Genomic DNA, 16,257 nt, shown 5'->3' on the forward strand with positions numbered 1-16,257 from the left:
ATGGCACCGGACTGATGACCTGATCTTCAGCCCGCCTGCGCTGCCGCATACTCCTAGCCAACTCCATTCTCCGGTATCCCTCCTCACACTGTTCCATCGAATCCCAGGCGGGCTCTGGTACTCTCCTTGGGTTGACCGACCACCTCTCTATCTCCTCCCTGACGGTCTCTGGCTCTTCCCTCTGCTCAGCCGCCAGCTCCATGTGCCCCCCACCCCCCAAAAAAATCTTGGGGTTTCTGTGGCCGTGGTCTGACGACACGCTCCTCCAGAGTTTGCCATTCGGGCTCTGGCACTCTCCTCGGCTCGACCGGCCACCCCTTGTGCCCCCCCCAAAAATCTTGGGGTTGTCCTTGGGCTTTCTGTGGCCGCAAACCCCGGCGTTGTCGCCTTTCTCCATCATTACCTTCCGTCTGCCGCCAAGGAAGGGTCTCGCATCCACCCATCACTTCTTCCCATATCCAAAACTCCTTCACCTGGTGAACACGCTGCTTGGTCCTGGTTTGGTGGGATATTCTGTCACGGTTGTCGTAAGAACGGGACCAAGGCGCAGCGTGTAGAGTTCCACATCTTTATTCCAAAGTGAAACTTCAAGCAAAAACAAATAAATCAAATAAACAAACAACTAAACGTGACTACGTGGTGCACAGGCACAAACACAAAACAATATCCCACAAACACAGGTGGGAAAAATAGCCCCAATTAGACAACGATTACCAGCCCCCCCTATTTGGGAATCCTACAAAACACCTAGTACACCATAGAAATATAAACTAGACTACCCCCTAGTTACGCCCTGACCTACTACACCATAGAGAAACAAGGGCTCTCTATGGTCAGGGCGTGACACTCTGCTCCTCCTCTCTTCCCCTAGACAGGCCTCATAGACAGACCTCCCTCCTCTCTGTCCCTCCTCTCTCCCCATAGACAGGCCTCATAGACAGACCTCCCTCATTTCTGTCCCTCCTTTCTCCCCCTAGACAGGCCCCATAGACTCCCCTCCTCTCTTTTCCTCCTCTCTCCTCCTAGACAGGCCCCATAGACAGACCTCCCTCCTCTCTGTCCCTCCTCTCTCCCCCTAGACAGGCCCCATAGACTCCCCTCCTCTCTGTCCCTCCTCTCTCCCCCTAGACAGGCCCCATAGACTCCCCTCCTCTTTCCCCCTAGACAGGCCCCATAGACAGACCTCCCTCGTCTCTGCTCCTCCTCTCTCCCCCTAGACAGGCCCCATACACAGAGTCCCTTCTTCTTCTGTGATGGCCTCCAGCTCGTCTGTGCGGATGGCCTGGGTGATGAGGTTGAGTTCTTCACACATGGTCTCGTAACGGTACGCCACACGGATGTCGGGGACGTTGGTGCGTCGGATGTCGTTTCCCTCCTGCCCCTCCTTGATGTAGTGAGGGCCCAGCCAGTAACTCTTCACCTGAGGACAGAAAGTGGATTGAGGAAAAGTACTGTAACTTGTCAGGTGATAAACGAGGTTTCCTCCAAACAGATCACGTATGACCGTGGGATATAATAGCGTGTGTGTTAGAGATACATTGATTGGTTGCATGCTGTTCCAGGCATTACGAAGATCTGTTGATCTGATCAGACCTAAACAAAGTCTGTCAATCTCAAACATGCACATAGCCTTAGGAACAGGCTAACAGTAGGAACAGGGTAACAGTAGGAACAGGCTAACAGTAGAAACAAGCTAACAGTAGGAACAGGCTAACAGTAGGAACAAGCTAACAGTAGGAACAGGCTAACAGTAGGAACAGGCTAACAGTAGGAACAGGCTAACAGTAGGAACAGGCTAACAGTAGGAACAGGCTTACAGCAGTCACAGGCTAACAGTAGGAACAGGCTAACAGTAGGAACAGGCTAACAGTAGAAACAAGCTAACAGTAGGAACAGGGTAACAGTAGGAACAGGCTAACAGTAGGAACAGGCTAACAGTAGAAACAAGCTAAGAGTAGGAACAGGATAACAGTAGGAATAGGCTAACAGTAGGAACAGGCTAACAGTAGGAACAAGCTAACAGTAGGAACAGGGTAACAGTAGGAACAGGCTAACAGTAGGAACAGGCTAACAGTAGAAACAAGCTAACAGTAGGAACAGGCTTACAGTAGGAGCAGGATAACAGTAGGAACAGGCTAACAGTAGAAACAAGCTAACAGTAGGAACAGGCTAACAGTAGAAACAAGCTAAGAGTAGGAACAGGGTAACAGTAGGAATAGGCTAACAGTAGAAACAAGCTAACAGTAGGAACAGGCTTACAGCAGTCACAGGCTAACAGTAGGAACAGGCTAACAGTAGGAACAGGCTAACAGTAGAAACAAGCTAACAGTAGGAACAGGCTTACAGTAGGAGCAGGATAACAGTAGGAACAGGCTAACAGTAGGGACAGGCTTACAGTAGGAGCAGGATAACAGAAGGAACAGGCTAACAGTAGAAACAAGCTAACAGTAGGAACAGATCTACAGTAGGAGCAGGATAACAGTAGGAACAGATCTACAGTAGGAGCAGTATAACAGTAGGAACAGATCTACAGTAGGAGCAGGATAACAGTAGGAACAGATCTACAGTAGGAGCAGGATAACAGTAGGAACAGATCTACAGTAGGAGCAGGATAACAGTAGGAACAGGCTAACAGTAGGAGCAGGATAACAGTAGGAACAGGCTAACAGTAGGAACAGGCTAACAGTAGGAACAGGCTAACAGTAGAAACAAGCTAACAGTAGGAACAGGATAACAGTAGGAACAGGCTTACAGTAGGAACAGGCTAACAGTAGGAACAGGCTAACAGTAGGAACAGGCTAACAGTAGGAGCAGGATAACAGTAGGAACAGGCTTACAGTAGGAACAGGCTAACAGTAGGAACAGGCTAACAGTAGCAACAGGCTAACAGTAGGAGCAGGATAACAGTAGGAACAGGCTAACAGTTGGAGCAGGATAACAGTAGAAATAGGCTAACAGTAGAAACAGGCTAACAGTAGGAACAGGCTAACAGTAGAAACAGGCTAACAGTAGGAACAGGATAACAGTAGAAATAGGCTAACAGTAGAAACAGGCTAACAGTAGGTAGATAATGTGGTAGGGAATAGATTCTCAAGTAAATAATGTTGAAACTTGATAATGCAGTGGTTAATGATAAGGCAGTAGTACCTTATGGGAGAAACCGCTCATCAGAACACTGTTCCTGGCCAGCTCACACATGTCACAGGAGCTGAGCTTCCACACCTGAGCAGCGATGCTGTACTCCTCCATCAGGGGCTCCTGGATAGGGACAGCATACAGTAACAGTAATATGTCATATGTTCCATCCTGATAATGACATTCAGCCTGAGGAAGGCCCAGAAAACCCAGCTCTTGGAGTCAGGGATAGGAGGGCCCCAGCAGGGAGGACCCCAGCATCGAGGGCCCAAAGCATGGAATCATGACTTTGTACAGTCTGTTCACTTCCACATACTTATTTATTTACTTTATTTATTCTCTCTTAGAACATGGTCTATTCTCCACAGATACTTATATACCCTCCAGAACATGGTCTATTCTCCACATTTACTTATTTACCCTCCAGAACATGGTCTAGTCTCCACATTTACTTATATACCCTCCAGAACATGGTATATTCTCCACAGTTACTGATCTACCCATCAGAACATGGTCTAGTCTCCACAGTTACTTATATACCCTCCAGAACATGGTATATTCTCCACAGTTACTGATCTACCCATCAGAACATGGTCTAGTCTCCACAGTTACTTATTTACCCTCCAGAACATGGTCTATTCTCCACAGTTACTTATATACCCTCCAGAACATGATCTATTCTCCACAGTTACTTATATACCCTCCAGAACATGGTCTATTCTCCACAGTTACTTATATACCCTCCAGAACATGATCTATTCTCCACAGTTACTTATTTACCCTCCAGAACATGATCTATTCTCCACAGTTACTTATATACCCTCCAGAACATGGTCTATTCTCCACAGTTACTTATATACCCTCCAGAACATGATCTATTCTCCACAGTTACTTATATACCCTCCAGAACATGGTATATTCTACACAGTTACTTATATACCCTCCAGAACATGATCTATTCTCCACAGTTACTTATTTACCCTCCAGAACATGGTCTATTCTCCACAGTTACGTATATACCCTCCAGAACATGGTCTAGTCTCCACAGTTACTTATATACCCTCCAGAACATGGTCTATTCTCCACAGTTACTTATATACCCTCCAGAACATGATCTATTCTCCACTGCTACTTATTTACCCTCCAGAACATGGTTTATGCGCAAATACAGATGATGCTCCTTTCCAATAAATATCGCGGTTCTTATTCTGATGACATGATGATCGATGCTTTATTGCCATTTGACAAATACAAATATTCTCTCTCTCTTATCCATAATAATGTCATCATATAGACTAGCCTACCCGCCCTGTATCTGAGAGCTGTTGTCTGGAGCGCAAGCACCAAGACCAGAGTAGAAACGTTTGTTATTTAACACAACAGTTTTTTGTTGTTGTGACAAAACAAAAATCAGTAGAGATGAAAATGTGATGGAAACATATTGAACATATATTTTTATTCGGTACATGGAAACTGAAGAGGAAAAACTACATTGTGTGCACTACGTTATTACTATCAGCAACAAGTCAGTTTGGTGGAAACACCACCGCCGGTGGGGAAAATGCACATATTTTCTTTATGTAGATTTTTTGAATATTTTCATGAATATCAGTTGCCAATTGGATGGAAATATTTCTAGCTAGTGACATGGCACCATAGACATCTAATATAGTATATATTCACATACCATTATTCGTAACGTTTATTTATATACATCGTTGGTGTTCACCAACCTTAGTGAAATGGAACTGTAGAGGGTCGTCAGTGGACAGTGACACCATGAGTCCTCTGGACAGATACTCAGGCAGTGGGTTACGGTGGTAACTGAGGAACAGGCTGTTGTTGCTGAGAGGAGACATGGCGATTCCGATCTGAGCCAGGTAGTACAGGTACTGCAGCACAGGGGCCTGGAGGGGACAGGGGAAAGACACGGTCATACACTATGTGTTCTGTTGTGGAGCCGTTGTCCCTTAGGACTGGAAACATTGTTTGATAGAAAAGAACAACCGACCCATGAACCATTTGCTTTGGAACATTTACAGTAGCTGCCGTTTTTGAAAGGCACCAGATGGTTACAAGCTCGTACTGTAGTTGACTTGAGGCCTTGTCCCCATTGGAGTGTGGGAAATAGAGAGATTGTGGCGGCTGACAAGTGTGTATGTGTGTGTGTGTGTGTGTGTGTGTGTGTGTGTGTGTGTGTGTGTGTGTGTGTGTGTGCTCGTGGGATTAAAAGGAGCAGCAGTACCTTCCTAAGCAGTAGTCCGTGGGAGATGTTTTCTGACAGCATGAAACCTGACACCAGGTGATGGATAGGCCCCGCCTCCCCACAGTGAGGACGCAGCACCAGGGTGTTGAAACCTCTCTGCCTAGGACACACAGAGATAAGGTTCATCAATATATATATATATATATATATATAGAGAGAGAGAGAGAGAGAGAGAGAGAGAGAGAGAGAGAGAGAGAGAGAGAGAGAGAGAGAGAGAGAGAGAGAGAGAGAGAGAGAGAGAGAGAAGAGAGAAGAGAGAAGAGAGAGTACACACAATCATAGAGGTACGGTGGGGATGAGACTCAAACCATATACTCAGACAGCTAAAGAGATAAGGTGTTTATAATACCTTAGCGACACTGTATAACACAGCTACATAATATAGAGGTCAAAGCCAGGGCATATTGAGTTTGTTTATGTTGCATCTTGCACTGTTCTGTTATGATAGTTCTGATAGTATTGTCGGTGGGTTTCCTGTGTCCATTACCTATTGGTACGTCTGTATAGGGTCATGACCCTCACGGAAATGTGAACGGGTACAATGTAGAAGAAGTGTTGCTTATAACCTTTAGTGGCAAGTATCTGCAGTAGCTCAGGGCTCTTCAACCCTGTTCCTGGAGAGCTAGCCTCGTGTAGATTCACACCAGGGCTCTCCAACCCTGTTCCTGGAGAGATACACTCGTGTAGGTTCACACCAGGGCTCTCCAAGCCTGTTCCTGGAGAGCTAGCCTCGTGTAGGTTCACACCAGGGCTCTTCAACCCTGTTCCTGGAGAGTTAGCCTCGTGTAGGTTCACACCAGGGCTCTCCAAGCCTGTTCCTGGAGAGTTAGCCTCGTGTAGGTTCACACCAGGGCTCTCCAAGCCTGTTCCTGGAGAGTTAGCCTCGTGTAGGTTCACACCAGGGCTCTCCAAGCCTGTTCCTGGAGAGCTACCCTCCTGTAGGTTTTCCTTTCAACCCCAGCTGTAACTAACCTGATTCAGTTTATCAACCAGCTAATTATTAGAATCAGGTGTGCTAGATTAGGGTTGGACTGAAACCCTCCAGCAACAGGGTTGCAATGAAAACCTCCAGGAACAGGGTTGGAATGAAACCCTCCAGGAACAGGATTGTACTGAAAACCAACAGGAACAGGGTTGGAATGAAAACCTTACAGGAACAGGGTTGGACAGCCCTGATCTAGCTACTGTTCCCACATATAGCCAGGTGTTTACAGTGATAATGCTAGAATCAGTGTAAATGGTACAGTGCTGCATTGTCATGTAGTCCTATACCTGCGTAGGTGGTTGAGCACGGTCATGTTAGCGTACATATAGTACAGGTAGTAGGCATAAGGAGGGTTGTCTTCTTCAGTCCAGTTGACTGGCAGAGGACTCTCCATGTTGAAGCAGTGATGCTCTGGTTTAGACTCATCGTCGACACTGTCGAAGCCCACCACCTGAACACACACACACACACCATCGTCATCATCACTGTCGACGTTATCATTTTCATGATCAGCGGTGGTGTTTGAGAGCATCAGTTTAGGTCAGTCTCTAATGACAGACTGAGTCGACTGACTGATTTACAAATCACCTTGTATCCTAAATAACGACGTATTGTGAAGTGTAGATCCCGTCGGAATTGATGTTCTCAAACACGGCCAGTGTCTCAGAGATGTTTTCTGCTAGACTACCCTCTGTGGAGTCGGAAAACAACCGGAAGTTCCAGTTTTTAAAGGGGGAAATGGAACGAGAGCCTGTGACGTGACTTCCTCTTTTGGACGTTAAACAAGGCGACACTCCATCATAACTCCTCCTCCACATTAACTGGATTGGTTGAACAGTGCAGAAGAGAACCTCCCCCCACACACAGTTTTTTTCTCTCTCTTGTCAGGAACAGAAAGATAACGCCGCTCAGCCATTTCATTAAAAACGTGCTACGTTAGCTTACCGCTAGACAAAAGCCATTATAAACTGATCCAAAACCCCATTTTTCTCCGAACCCACTAAACCAATAGTTGTTTACTCACGTGTTGTAGGAAGAGGTGCAGCTCACGGTGATTGGCGGGGTCGATGGTGACCTCAAACAGAGGCATGAAGATGTTCTCCAGCAGTTCCTGGAAGTTAGACAGCTGCTTCTTGGTGTGATACACATCACTGTGGAGAGAGATAGAGAGCATGCAGGTCTGGTCACCTTTTTTCAGAATTGTATTGGGTTTTCAGGTCAAATTAAAGAATCCTTGTTCAGTAACAATAATTAGGTACTTTCACAGTAATTCAATGTTATCTGGCAGATGGTTTGACTATAGCTGTGTGGAAGGACTGAAGCACTTTAACCTCTGTCTATTACGGACATGAAAATATGTTGTTTCATTCAGAACAATGTGGAAGAAGTGGGAACAACCAGACAACTGTTGAATGGATGAAAGTAGTAGTAACAGAGATGGTATATGATGTTGTAAGAGGGCTTTGGTGGTACTCACAAGAGTCGTGGCACCTGCAACAGCCAGCGTACGTTGTTAGAGTAGACTTGGTGTTTGACGGCCCACTGGGCCAGCTTGTCCCATTCGTCCCTCTGGCGGCCGTAGATGGACAGACGCAGCTCCACGTTCTGGTATTTACTCTCCTCCAGGTCAGCCATCACCTCCTGATGGGGTGCAGAGGCATACAATAGTCAGCAGGGGGCGCTAAAAACTAGTATAGAACAGTACTACAACATTACTACTAAAATACAACATATTACCACAAAACAACATTACTACAATACAGCATTACTACAGTACAGCATTACTACAATACAAAATACAATACAGCATTACTACAATACAACATTACTACAATGCATCATACAATACAACATTACTACAATACAACATACAATACAGCATTACTACAAAACAACATTACTACAATACAACATTACTACAATACAACATACAATACAGCATTACTACAATACAGCATGACTACAATACAGTATTAATACAATACAACATACAAAACAGCATTACTACAATACAGCATTACTACAAAACAGCATTACTACAATACAAAATAAAATACAGCATTAATACAATACAGCATTACTACAATACAGCATTACTACAAAACAGCATTACTACAATACAAAATACAATACATCATTACTACAATACAGCGCTAGTACAATACAACATTACTACAATAGAGCATTACTACAAAACAGCACTACAACATTCAAAACAGCATTTCTACAATACAGCATTACTACAATACAACATTACTACAATACAGCACTACTTCAATACAGCATTACTACAATAGAGCACTACTACAATACAGCATTACTACAATACAACATACAATGCAGCATTACTACAATATAGCATTACTACAAACAGCATTACTACAATACAGCATTACTACAATACTACATACAATACAGCATTACTACAATACAGCATTACTACAAAACAGCATTACTAGAATACAACATTACTACAATACAACATTACTGCAATACAACATTATTACAGAGGACTCCTGATATCTCCAGGAGTGATAATAGAATTTTTGTCTTTATCTGTTGTTGTCTAGTAATGTCTTTTTGCTAGCTAGGGCCATTTACTTTAAGTGCTTCCTGTCTTCCCAGCAGCCTACTTGGTGTGTGAACTGCTGTCTGCTCATAACTTGCAGATGATTGTTGACACATCAACCAGGATTAAGAGGCAGGGCAATTTGTGACTGTTGTGGTTTTGGTAATCAGTGTCAGCGGAGGTCTCGTTGTCAAAACTAAGACCTTTGCCGAAACAAAGACGGCATTGCAGAGTTCTTCGAGAAAGGAATGATAGGAAGGGTCCACACCACTCTCTCAGTATCTTACCTAGTTATTTTTCAGATTCTCTAATTTTGCTATTTTGAAGCTTTGGCATCTATGTATGTGTTTTCTATCTCAGCTCGATCCTCACCCTGTAGGCTGTGAAGATCCTCCCACCCCTTGGCTGCAACCCTTCTAATTTAATGTACCCTGCGCGTACAACCCACGTTGAATTCCTGGTCACTGTAACCCCCCTCCAGACCTCTGTTCTCCTACTAATCTCACTGTAACCCCCCTCCAGGTCTCTGTTCTCCTACTAATCTCACTGTAACCCCCCTCCAGGTCTCTGTTCTCCTACTAATCTCACTGTAACCCCCCTCCAGGTCTCTGTTCTCCTACTAATCTCACTGTAACCCCCCTCCAGGTCTCTGTTCTCCTACTAATCTCACTGTAACCCCCCCTCCAGGTCTCTGTTCTCCTACTAATCTCACTGTAACCCCCCCTCCAGGTCTGTTCTCCTACTAATCTCACTGTAACCCCCCCTCCAGACCTCTGTTCTCCTACTAATCTCACTGTAACCCCCCTCCAGGTCTCTGTTCTCCTACTAATCTCACTGTAACCCCCTCCAGGTCTCTGTTCTCCTACTAATCTCACTGTAACCCCCCCTCCAGGTCTGTTCTCCTACTAATCTCACTGTAACCCCCTCCAGGTCTCTGTTCTCCTACTAATCTCACTGTAACCCCCCCTCCAGGTCTCTGTTCTCCTACTAATCTCACTGTAACCCTCCTCCAGGTCTCTGTTCTCCTACTAATCTCACTGTAACCCCCCTCCAGGTCTCTGTTCTCCTACTAATCTCACTGTAACCCCCCTCCAGGTCTCTGTTCTCCTACTAATCTCACTGTAACCCCCCTCCAGGTCTCTGTTCTCCTACTAATCTCACTGTAACCCCCCCTCCAGGTCTCTGTTCTCCTACTAATCTCACTGTAACCCCCCCTCCAGGTCTGTTCTCCTACTAATCTCACTGTAACCCCCTCCAGGTCTCTGTTCTTCTACTAATCTCACTGTAACCCCCCTCCAGGTCTCTGTTCTCCTACTAATCTCACTGTAACCCCCCTCCAGGTCTGTTCTCCTACTAATCTCACTGTAACCCCCCTCCAGGTCTCTGTTCTCCTACTAATCTCACTGTAACCCCCTCCAGGTCTGTTCTCCTACTAATCTCACTGTAACCCCCCTCCAGGTCTCTGTTCTCCTACTAATCTCACTGTAACCCCCCCTCCAGGTCTCTGTTCTTCTACTAATCTCACTGTAACCCCCCCTCCAGGTCTCTGTTCTCCTACTAATCTCACTGTAACCCCCCTCCAGGTCTCTGTTCTCCTACTAATCTCACTGTAACCCCCTCCAGGTCTGTTCTCCTACTAATCTCACTGTAACCCTCCTCCAGGTCTGTTCTCCTACTAATCTCACTGTAACCCCCTCCAGACCTCTGTTCTCCTACTAATCTCACTGTAACCCCCCCTCCAGGTCTCTGTTCTCCTACTAATCTCACTGTAACCCCCCTCCAGGTCTCTGTTCTCCTACTAATCTCACTGTAACCCCCCCTCCAGGTCTCTGTTCTCCTACTAATCTCACTGTAACCCCCTCCAGGTCTCTGTTCTCCTACTAATCTCACTGCAACCCCCTCCAGGTCTCTGTTCTCCTACTAATCTCACTGCAACCCCCCTCCAGGTCTCTGTTCTCCTACTAATCTCACTGTTACCCCCCTCCAGGTCTCTGTTCTCCTACTAATCTCACTGTAACCCCCCTCCAGGTCTCTGTTCTCCTACTAATCTCACTGTAACCCCCCCTCCAGGTCTGTTCTCCTACTAATCTCACTGTAACCCCCCTCCAGGTCTCTGTTCTCCTACTAATCTCACTGCAACCCCCATCCAGGTCTCTGTTCTCCTACTAATCTCACTGCAACCCCCCCTCCAGGTCTCTGTTCTCCTACTAATCTCACTGTAACCCCCCTCCAGGTCTCTGTTCTCCTACTAATCTCACTGTAACCCCCCTCCAGGTCTCTGTTCTCCTACTAATCTCACTGCAACCCCCCTCCAGGTCTCTGTTCTCCTACTAATCTCACTGTAACCCCCCTCCAGGTCTCTGTTCTTCTACTAATCTCACTGTAACCCCCTCCAGGTCTCTGTTCTCCTACTAATCTCACTGTAACCCCCCCTCCAGGTCTCTGTTCTTCTACTAATCTCACTGTAACCCCCCTCCAGGTCTCTGTTCTCCTACTAATCTCACTGTAACCCCCCTCCAGGTCTCTGTTCTCCTACTAATCTCACTGTAACCCCCCTCCAGGTCTCTGTTCTCCTACTAATCTCACTGTAACCCCCCTCCAGATCTCTGTTCTCCTACTAATCTCACTGCAACCCTCCTCCAGGTCTCTGTTCTCCTACTAATCTCACTGTAACCCCCCTCCAGGTCTCTGTTCTCCTACTAATCTCACTGTAACCCCCCTCCAGGTCTCTGTTCTCCTACTAATCTCACTGTAACCCCCCTCCAGGTCTCTGTTCTCCTACTAATCTCACTGTAACCCCCCTCCAGGTCTCTGTTCTCCTACTAATCTCACTGTAACCCCCCTCCAGGTCTCTGTTCTTCTACTAATCTCACTGTAACCCCCCCTCCAGGTCTCTGTTGTCCTACTAATCTCACTGTAACCCCCTCCAGGTCTCTGTTCTCCTACTAATCTCACTGTAACCCCCCCTCCAGGTCTCTGTTCTCCTACTAATCTCACTGTAACCCCCCTCCAGGTCTCTGTTCTCCTACTAATCTCACTGTAACCCCCCCTCCAGGTCTCTGTTCTCCTACTAATCTCACTGTAACCCCCCTCCAGGTCTCTGTTCTCCTACTAATCTCACTGCAACCCCCCTCCAGGTCTCTGTTCTCCTACTAATCTCACTGTAACCCCCTCCAGGTCTCTGTTCTCCTACTAATCTCACTGTAACCCCCCTCCAGGTCTCTGTTCTCCTACTAATCTCACTGTAACCCCCCTCCAGGTCTCTGTTCTCCTACTAATCTCACTGCAACCCTCCTCCAGGTCTCTGATCACTACTTTGTTTCCTTTTCTGTCTCCGTCTCCTCCAACCCTAGCCACTCAGTCCCTACCCCTCCAGGTCTCCGTCTCCTCCAACCCTAGCCACTCAGCCCCTACCGAGATGGTCATGTGCCGTCACAATCTTCTCTCTCCCACTACTCTCTCCTCTTCTAACCTATCATCTCTCCCTTCTGCTAAATCCTTCTCCATCCTATCTCCTGAATCTGCCTCTTCAACCCTACTCTCCTCCCTTTCCGCATCCTATGACTCGCACTGCCCCTTTTCCTCCAGTGTGGCTCGGCCCTCCCCTCTTGCTCTGTGGCTGAGTGACAGATTGCGAGCTTACAGAACAGGGCTACGGACAGAAAAGCGAAAATTGAGAAAAATTGAACTTCCTATCATCCAATCAAACTCTCCTCTCTACTTTCTCTTCCTCTTTCTCTCCTATTCCTATCCTCTTCCTCATTCTATCCTCTTCCTCGTTCTATCCTCTTCCTCTTTCTCTCCTCTTCCCCTTTCTATCCTCTTCCTCTTTCTCGCCTCTTCCCCTTTCTAACCTCTTCCTCTTTCTCTCCTTTTCCACGTTCTATCCTCTTCCTCATTATATCCTCTTCCTCTTCCTCTCCTCTTCCCTTTCTATCCTCTTCCTCTTTCTCTCCTCTTCCCCTTTCTATCCTCTTCCTCTTTCTCGCCTCTTCCCCTTTCTAACCTCTTCCTCTTTCTCTCCTTTTCCACGTTCTATCCTCTTCCTCATTATATCCTCTTCCTCTTCCTCTCCTCTTCCCTTTCTATCCTCTTCCTCTTTCTCTCCTCTTCCCCTTTCTATCCTCTTCCTCGTTCTATCCCCTTCCTCGTTCTATCCTCTTCCTTTTATCTTCCGCTTTCTATCCTCTTCCTCATTCTATCCTCTTCCTCTTTCTATCCCTACATGTCAAGCCTCTAACCCTAGGAAACTCTTTCTACCTTCTCCTCCCTCCATAATCTCCCCCCCCAACCATGTACTCTCACTACTGGTGTCCCCGAGGGCTCGGTTCTAAGCCCTCTCCTCTTCTCTCTATACACCAAGTGACTCTGCTCTGTCATATCCACACATAGTCTCTTCTATCATTGCTATGTAGATGACACTCAACTACTTTTCTCCTTCCCCACTTCTGACACCCAGGTGGCGACAAGCATCTCTGCGTGCCTGGCAGATATCTCAGCTTGGATGTTGACACGCCACCTCAAGCTCAAACTCAACAAGACGGAACTGCTTTTGCTCCCGGGGAAGGCCTGCCCGCTCAAAGACTTCTCCATCACGGTGGACAATGACTCCCTCCTGTAGGTTCATGCTCTACAACATTCGTAGATGTCACGCCTGCTCCCGCTCTTCCCCCCCTGGCGCTCGAGGGCTCCCCAGTATTGCGCACTCCTGCCATCATCATTATGGACACCTGACCCCCCCCCCCCGTCATGCGCATCAGCGATTATTGAACTCACCTGGATTCAATCACCTCTGTCATTACCTTCCCTATATATGTCTGGTTCCCTGAGATGGCGGAGATGGCGCCGAAGAACATGGCTGATGTTTTACATTCACCCAACCAATTGTGCAATTTTGTTATTTTTTTGGTGATTTGTGTAACTTATTTTTTTTAAACTTATTGTGTACATAATTGGACCGCCTCTTATGACCGAAAATAACTTCTGGGCATCAGAAAAGTGATTACTTACCGCGGACTGGAAGAAAATCTTTCCTTTAACGAGTCCGACATCCTGCTTTCACTGGAACAGATTGTTTTACATTTAAATTTTAAAGCTTTATTTAACTAGGGCAAGTCAGTTAAGAACAAATTCTTATTTACAATGACGACCTACCGGTGAACAACTGCCTTGTTTAGGGGCAGAACAACAGATTTTGACCTTGTCAGCTTGGGGATTCGATCCAGCATCCTTTCGGTTACTGGCCCAACGCTCTAACCACTAGGATACCTGCCGACCCATAAGGTCCATGCCTTTTGCGTGAAGAAAAGACATCAGAAAAGGGAACTCAGATTGGGAATCCTTCTGAGAATCCGTAAGCGAGCGAGTAAACTCCAAATGCCTTCCATTCTCCTTGCTAACGTGCAATCATTGGAAAATAAAATTGATGACCTACTATTAAGATTATCCTGCCAACGGGACATTAAAAACTGTAACATCTTATGTTTCACCGAGAAGTGGCTGAACGAAGAAACGGACAATATAGTGCTGGCGGGATTTTCCATGCACCGGCAGAAAAGAGACGCTACCTGTGGTAAGACGAGGGGTGGGGGTGTGTGTCTTTTTGTCAATAACAGCTGGTGCTCTATGTCTAATATTAAAGAAGTCTTGAGGTATTGCTCGCTTGAGGTAGAGTACCTTATGATAAGCTGTCGACCACACTATCTACCAAGAGAGTTCTCATCTATATTATTTGTAGCTGTCTATTTACCACCACATAGCAAAGCTGACACTAAGACCGCTCTCAACCAACTCTATAAGGCCATGAGCAAAGAAAAAACTGCTCACCCAGAAGCGGCGCTCCTAGTGGCCGGGGACTTTAATGCAGGCAAACTTAAATCAGTTTTACCACATTTTTACCAGCATGTCACATGTGCAATCAGGGGAAAACAAATGCTAGCACAGACTGGAATATGTTCCGGGATTCATCCAATGGAATTGAGGAATACACCACCTCAGTCATTGGCTTCATCAATAAGTGCATCGATGACGTTGTCCCCACAGTGACTGTACCTACATATCCCAACCAGAAGCCATGGATTACAGGCAACATCCGCATCAAGCAAAAGGCTAGAGATGCCATTTTCAAGGAGCCGGAGACTAATCCGGACGCTTATAAGAAATCCCGCTATGCCCTCAGACGAACCATCAAACAAGCAAAGTGTCAATGCAGGATTAAGATTGAATCCTACTACACCGGCTCTGACGCTCGTCAGATGTGGCAGGGCTTGAAAACTATTACGGACTACAAAGGGAAACCAAGACGTGAACTGCCCAGTGACGCGAGCCTACCAGACGAGATAAAAACCTTTTATGCTCGCTTCGAGGCAAGCAACACTGAAGCATGCACGAGAGCACCAGCTGTTCTGGATGACTGTGTCATAACGCTCTCAGTAGCCGATGTGAACAAAACCTTTAAACAGGTCAACATTCACAAAGGCGCTGGGCCAGACGGATTACCAGGACGTGTACTCAAAGCATGCGCGGACCAACTATCAAGTGTCTTCACTGACATTTTCAACCTCTCCCTGACCGAGTCTGTAATACCTACATGTTTCAAACAGACCACCATAGTCCCTGTGCCCAAGGAAGCAAAGGTAACCTGCCACAGATGACACAATCTCAATCGCACTCCACACCGCCCTTTATACTGTTTTTGGTTCCATTGCGATTCTCTACTCTTCTTATGAATTGAACACTCGAAACACTCATTCTCTTGTGGAAACTCCCTCCAATTTGCTTACACAAATCACCAAATGCTTTTCATTTCAGATGGGGATTGTGAAAGTTCACACATCAGGAGAAAGGGTCGAGAATTGTGACGCAACAATTGTTTACTAGGTTAAGGTAGAGGGCATGTACAGTATGCTGATTATACATTCACCTTGATGATGTGTCCAAAGTATTTCCCCTCTACATGGTTGTCTGTCTTGATGAAGATCTCTCTCAGGATGGACTCGCCGATGGGGTTGTATTTGGCGTTGAACTTGTCAAAGCGATGGAAAGTGTTACGGTCCTGTGAGGAGAAAGGGGACAGTTCTCAGTCAATGTCTCACTTTCTGATGTCGCTGCCAAGCTCTCAAGTCAGATTGTCATCTGTCTTTAAAGCACAGTTGTCAATAAAAAATCTTTAAAAAAATTTAACGACTGTTAATCAATCCTTTTCCTGAGATCTCTTCATTGACCTTCCTGTCTCCTCTATGTTTCCTCTCTTAATATAGGAACCAAAAACAATATAGTATAAACAGAGAGGGTAAAGGAGAG

At 46.1% G+C, this 16,257-nt stretch overlaps 1 protein-coding gene across 2 annotated transcripts in view; it reads right to left on the reverse strand.

Annotated features, from left to right (window-relative positions):
• Positions 1-1,105: 1,105 nt before the first annotated feature.
• Positions 1,106-16,257, reverse strand: part of ampd2b (adenosine monophosphate deaminase 2b) — a 61,149-nt gene continuing 45,997 nt past the window's right edge. For both annotated transcript variants that reach the window (XM_045692878.1, XM_045692879.1), the window contains exons 11-18: positions 15,878-16,009; positions 7,864-8,027; positions 7,411-7,537; positions 6,674-6,837; positions 5,381-5,501; positions 4,869-5,042; positions 3,148-3,258; positions 1,106-1,420 (exon numbers count right to left, since the gene is read on the reverse strand). In XM_045692878.1, coding sequence (XP_045548834.1) covers positions 1,214-1,420; positions 3,148-3,258; positions 4,869-5,042; positions 5,381-5,501; positions 6,674-6,837; positions 7,411-7,537; positions 7,864-8,027; positions 15,878-16,009 — 1,200 coding nt within the window. In that variant the 3' untranslated portion in view covers positions 1,106-1,213. The remainder of the gene's footprint in view (positions 1,421-3,147; positions 3,259-4,868; positions 5,043-5,380; positions 5,502-6,673; positions 6,838-7,410; positions 7,538-7,863; positions 8,028-15,877; positions 16,010-16,257) is intronic.

The sequence above is a fragment of the Salmo salar genome, chromosome ssa13 (genome assembly GCF_905237065.1).
Source record: "Salmo salar chromosome ssa13, Ssal_v3.1, whole genome shotgun sequence".
NCBI classification, from domain to species: Eukaryota; Metazoa; Chordata; class Actinopteri; order Salmoniformes; family Salmonidae; genus Salmo; species Salmo salar.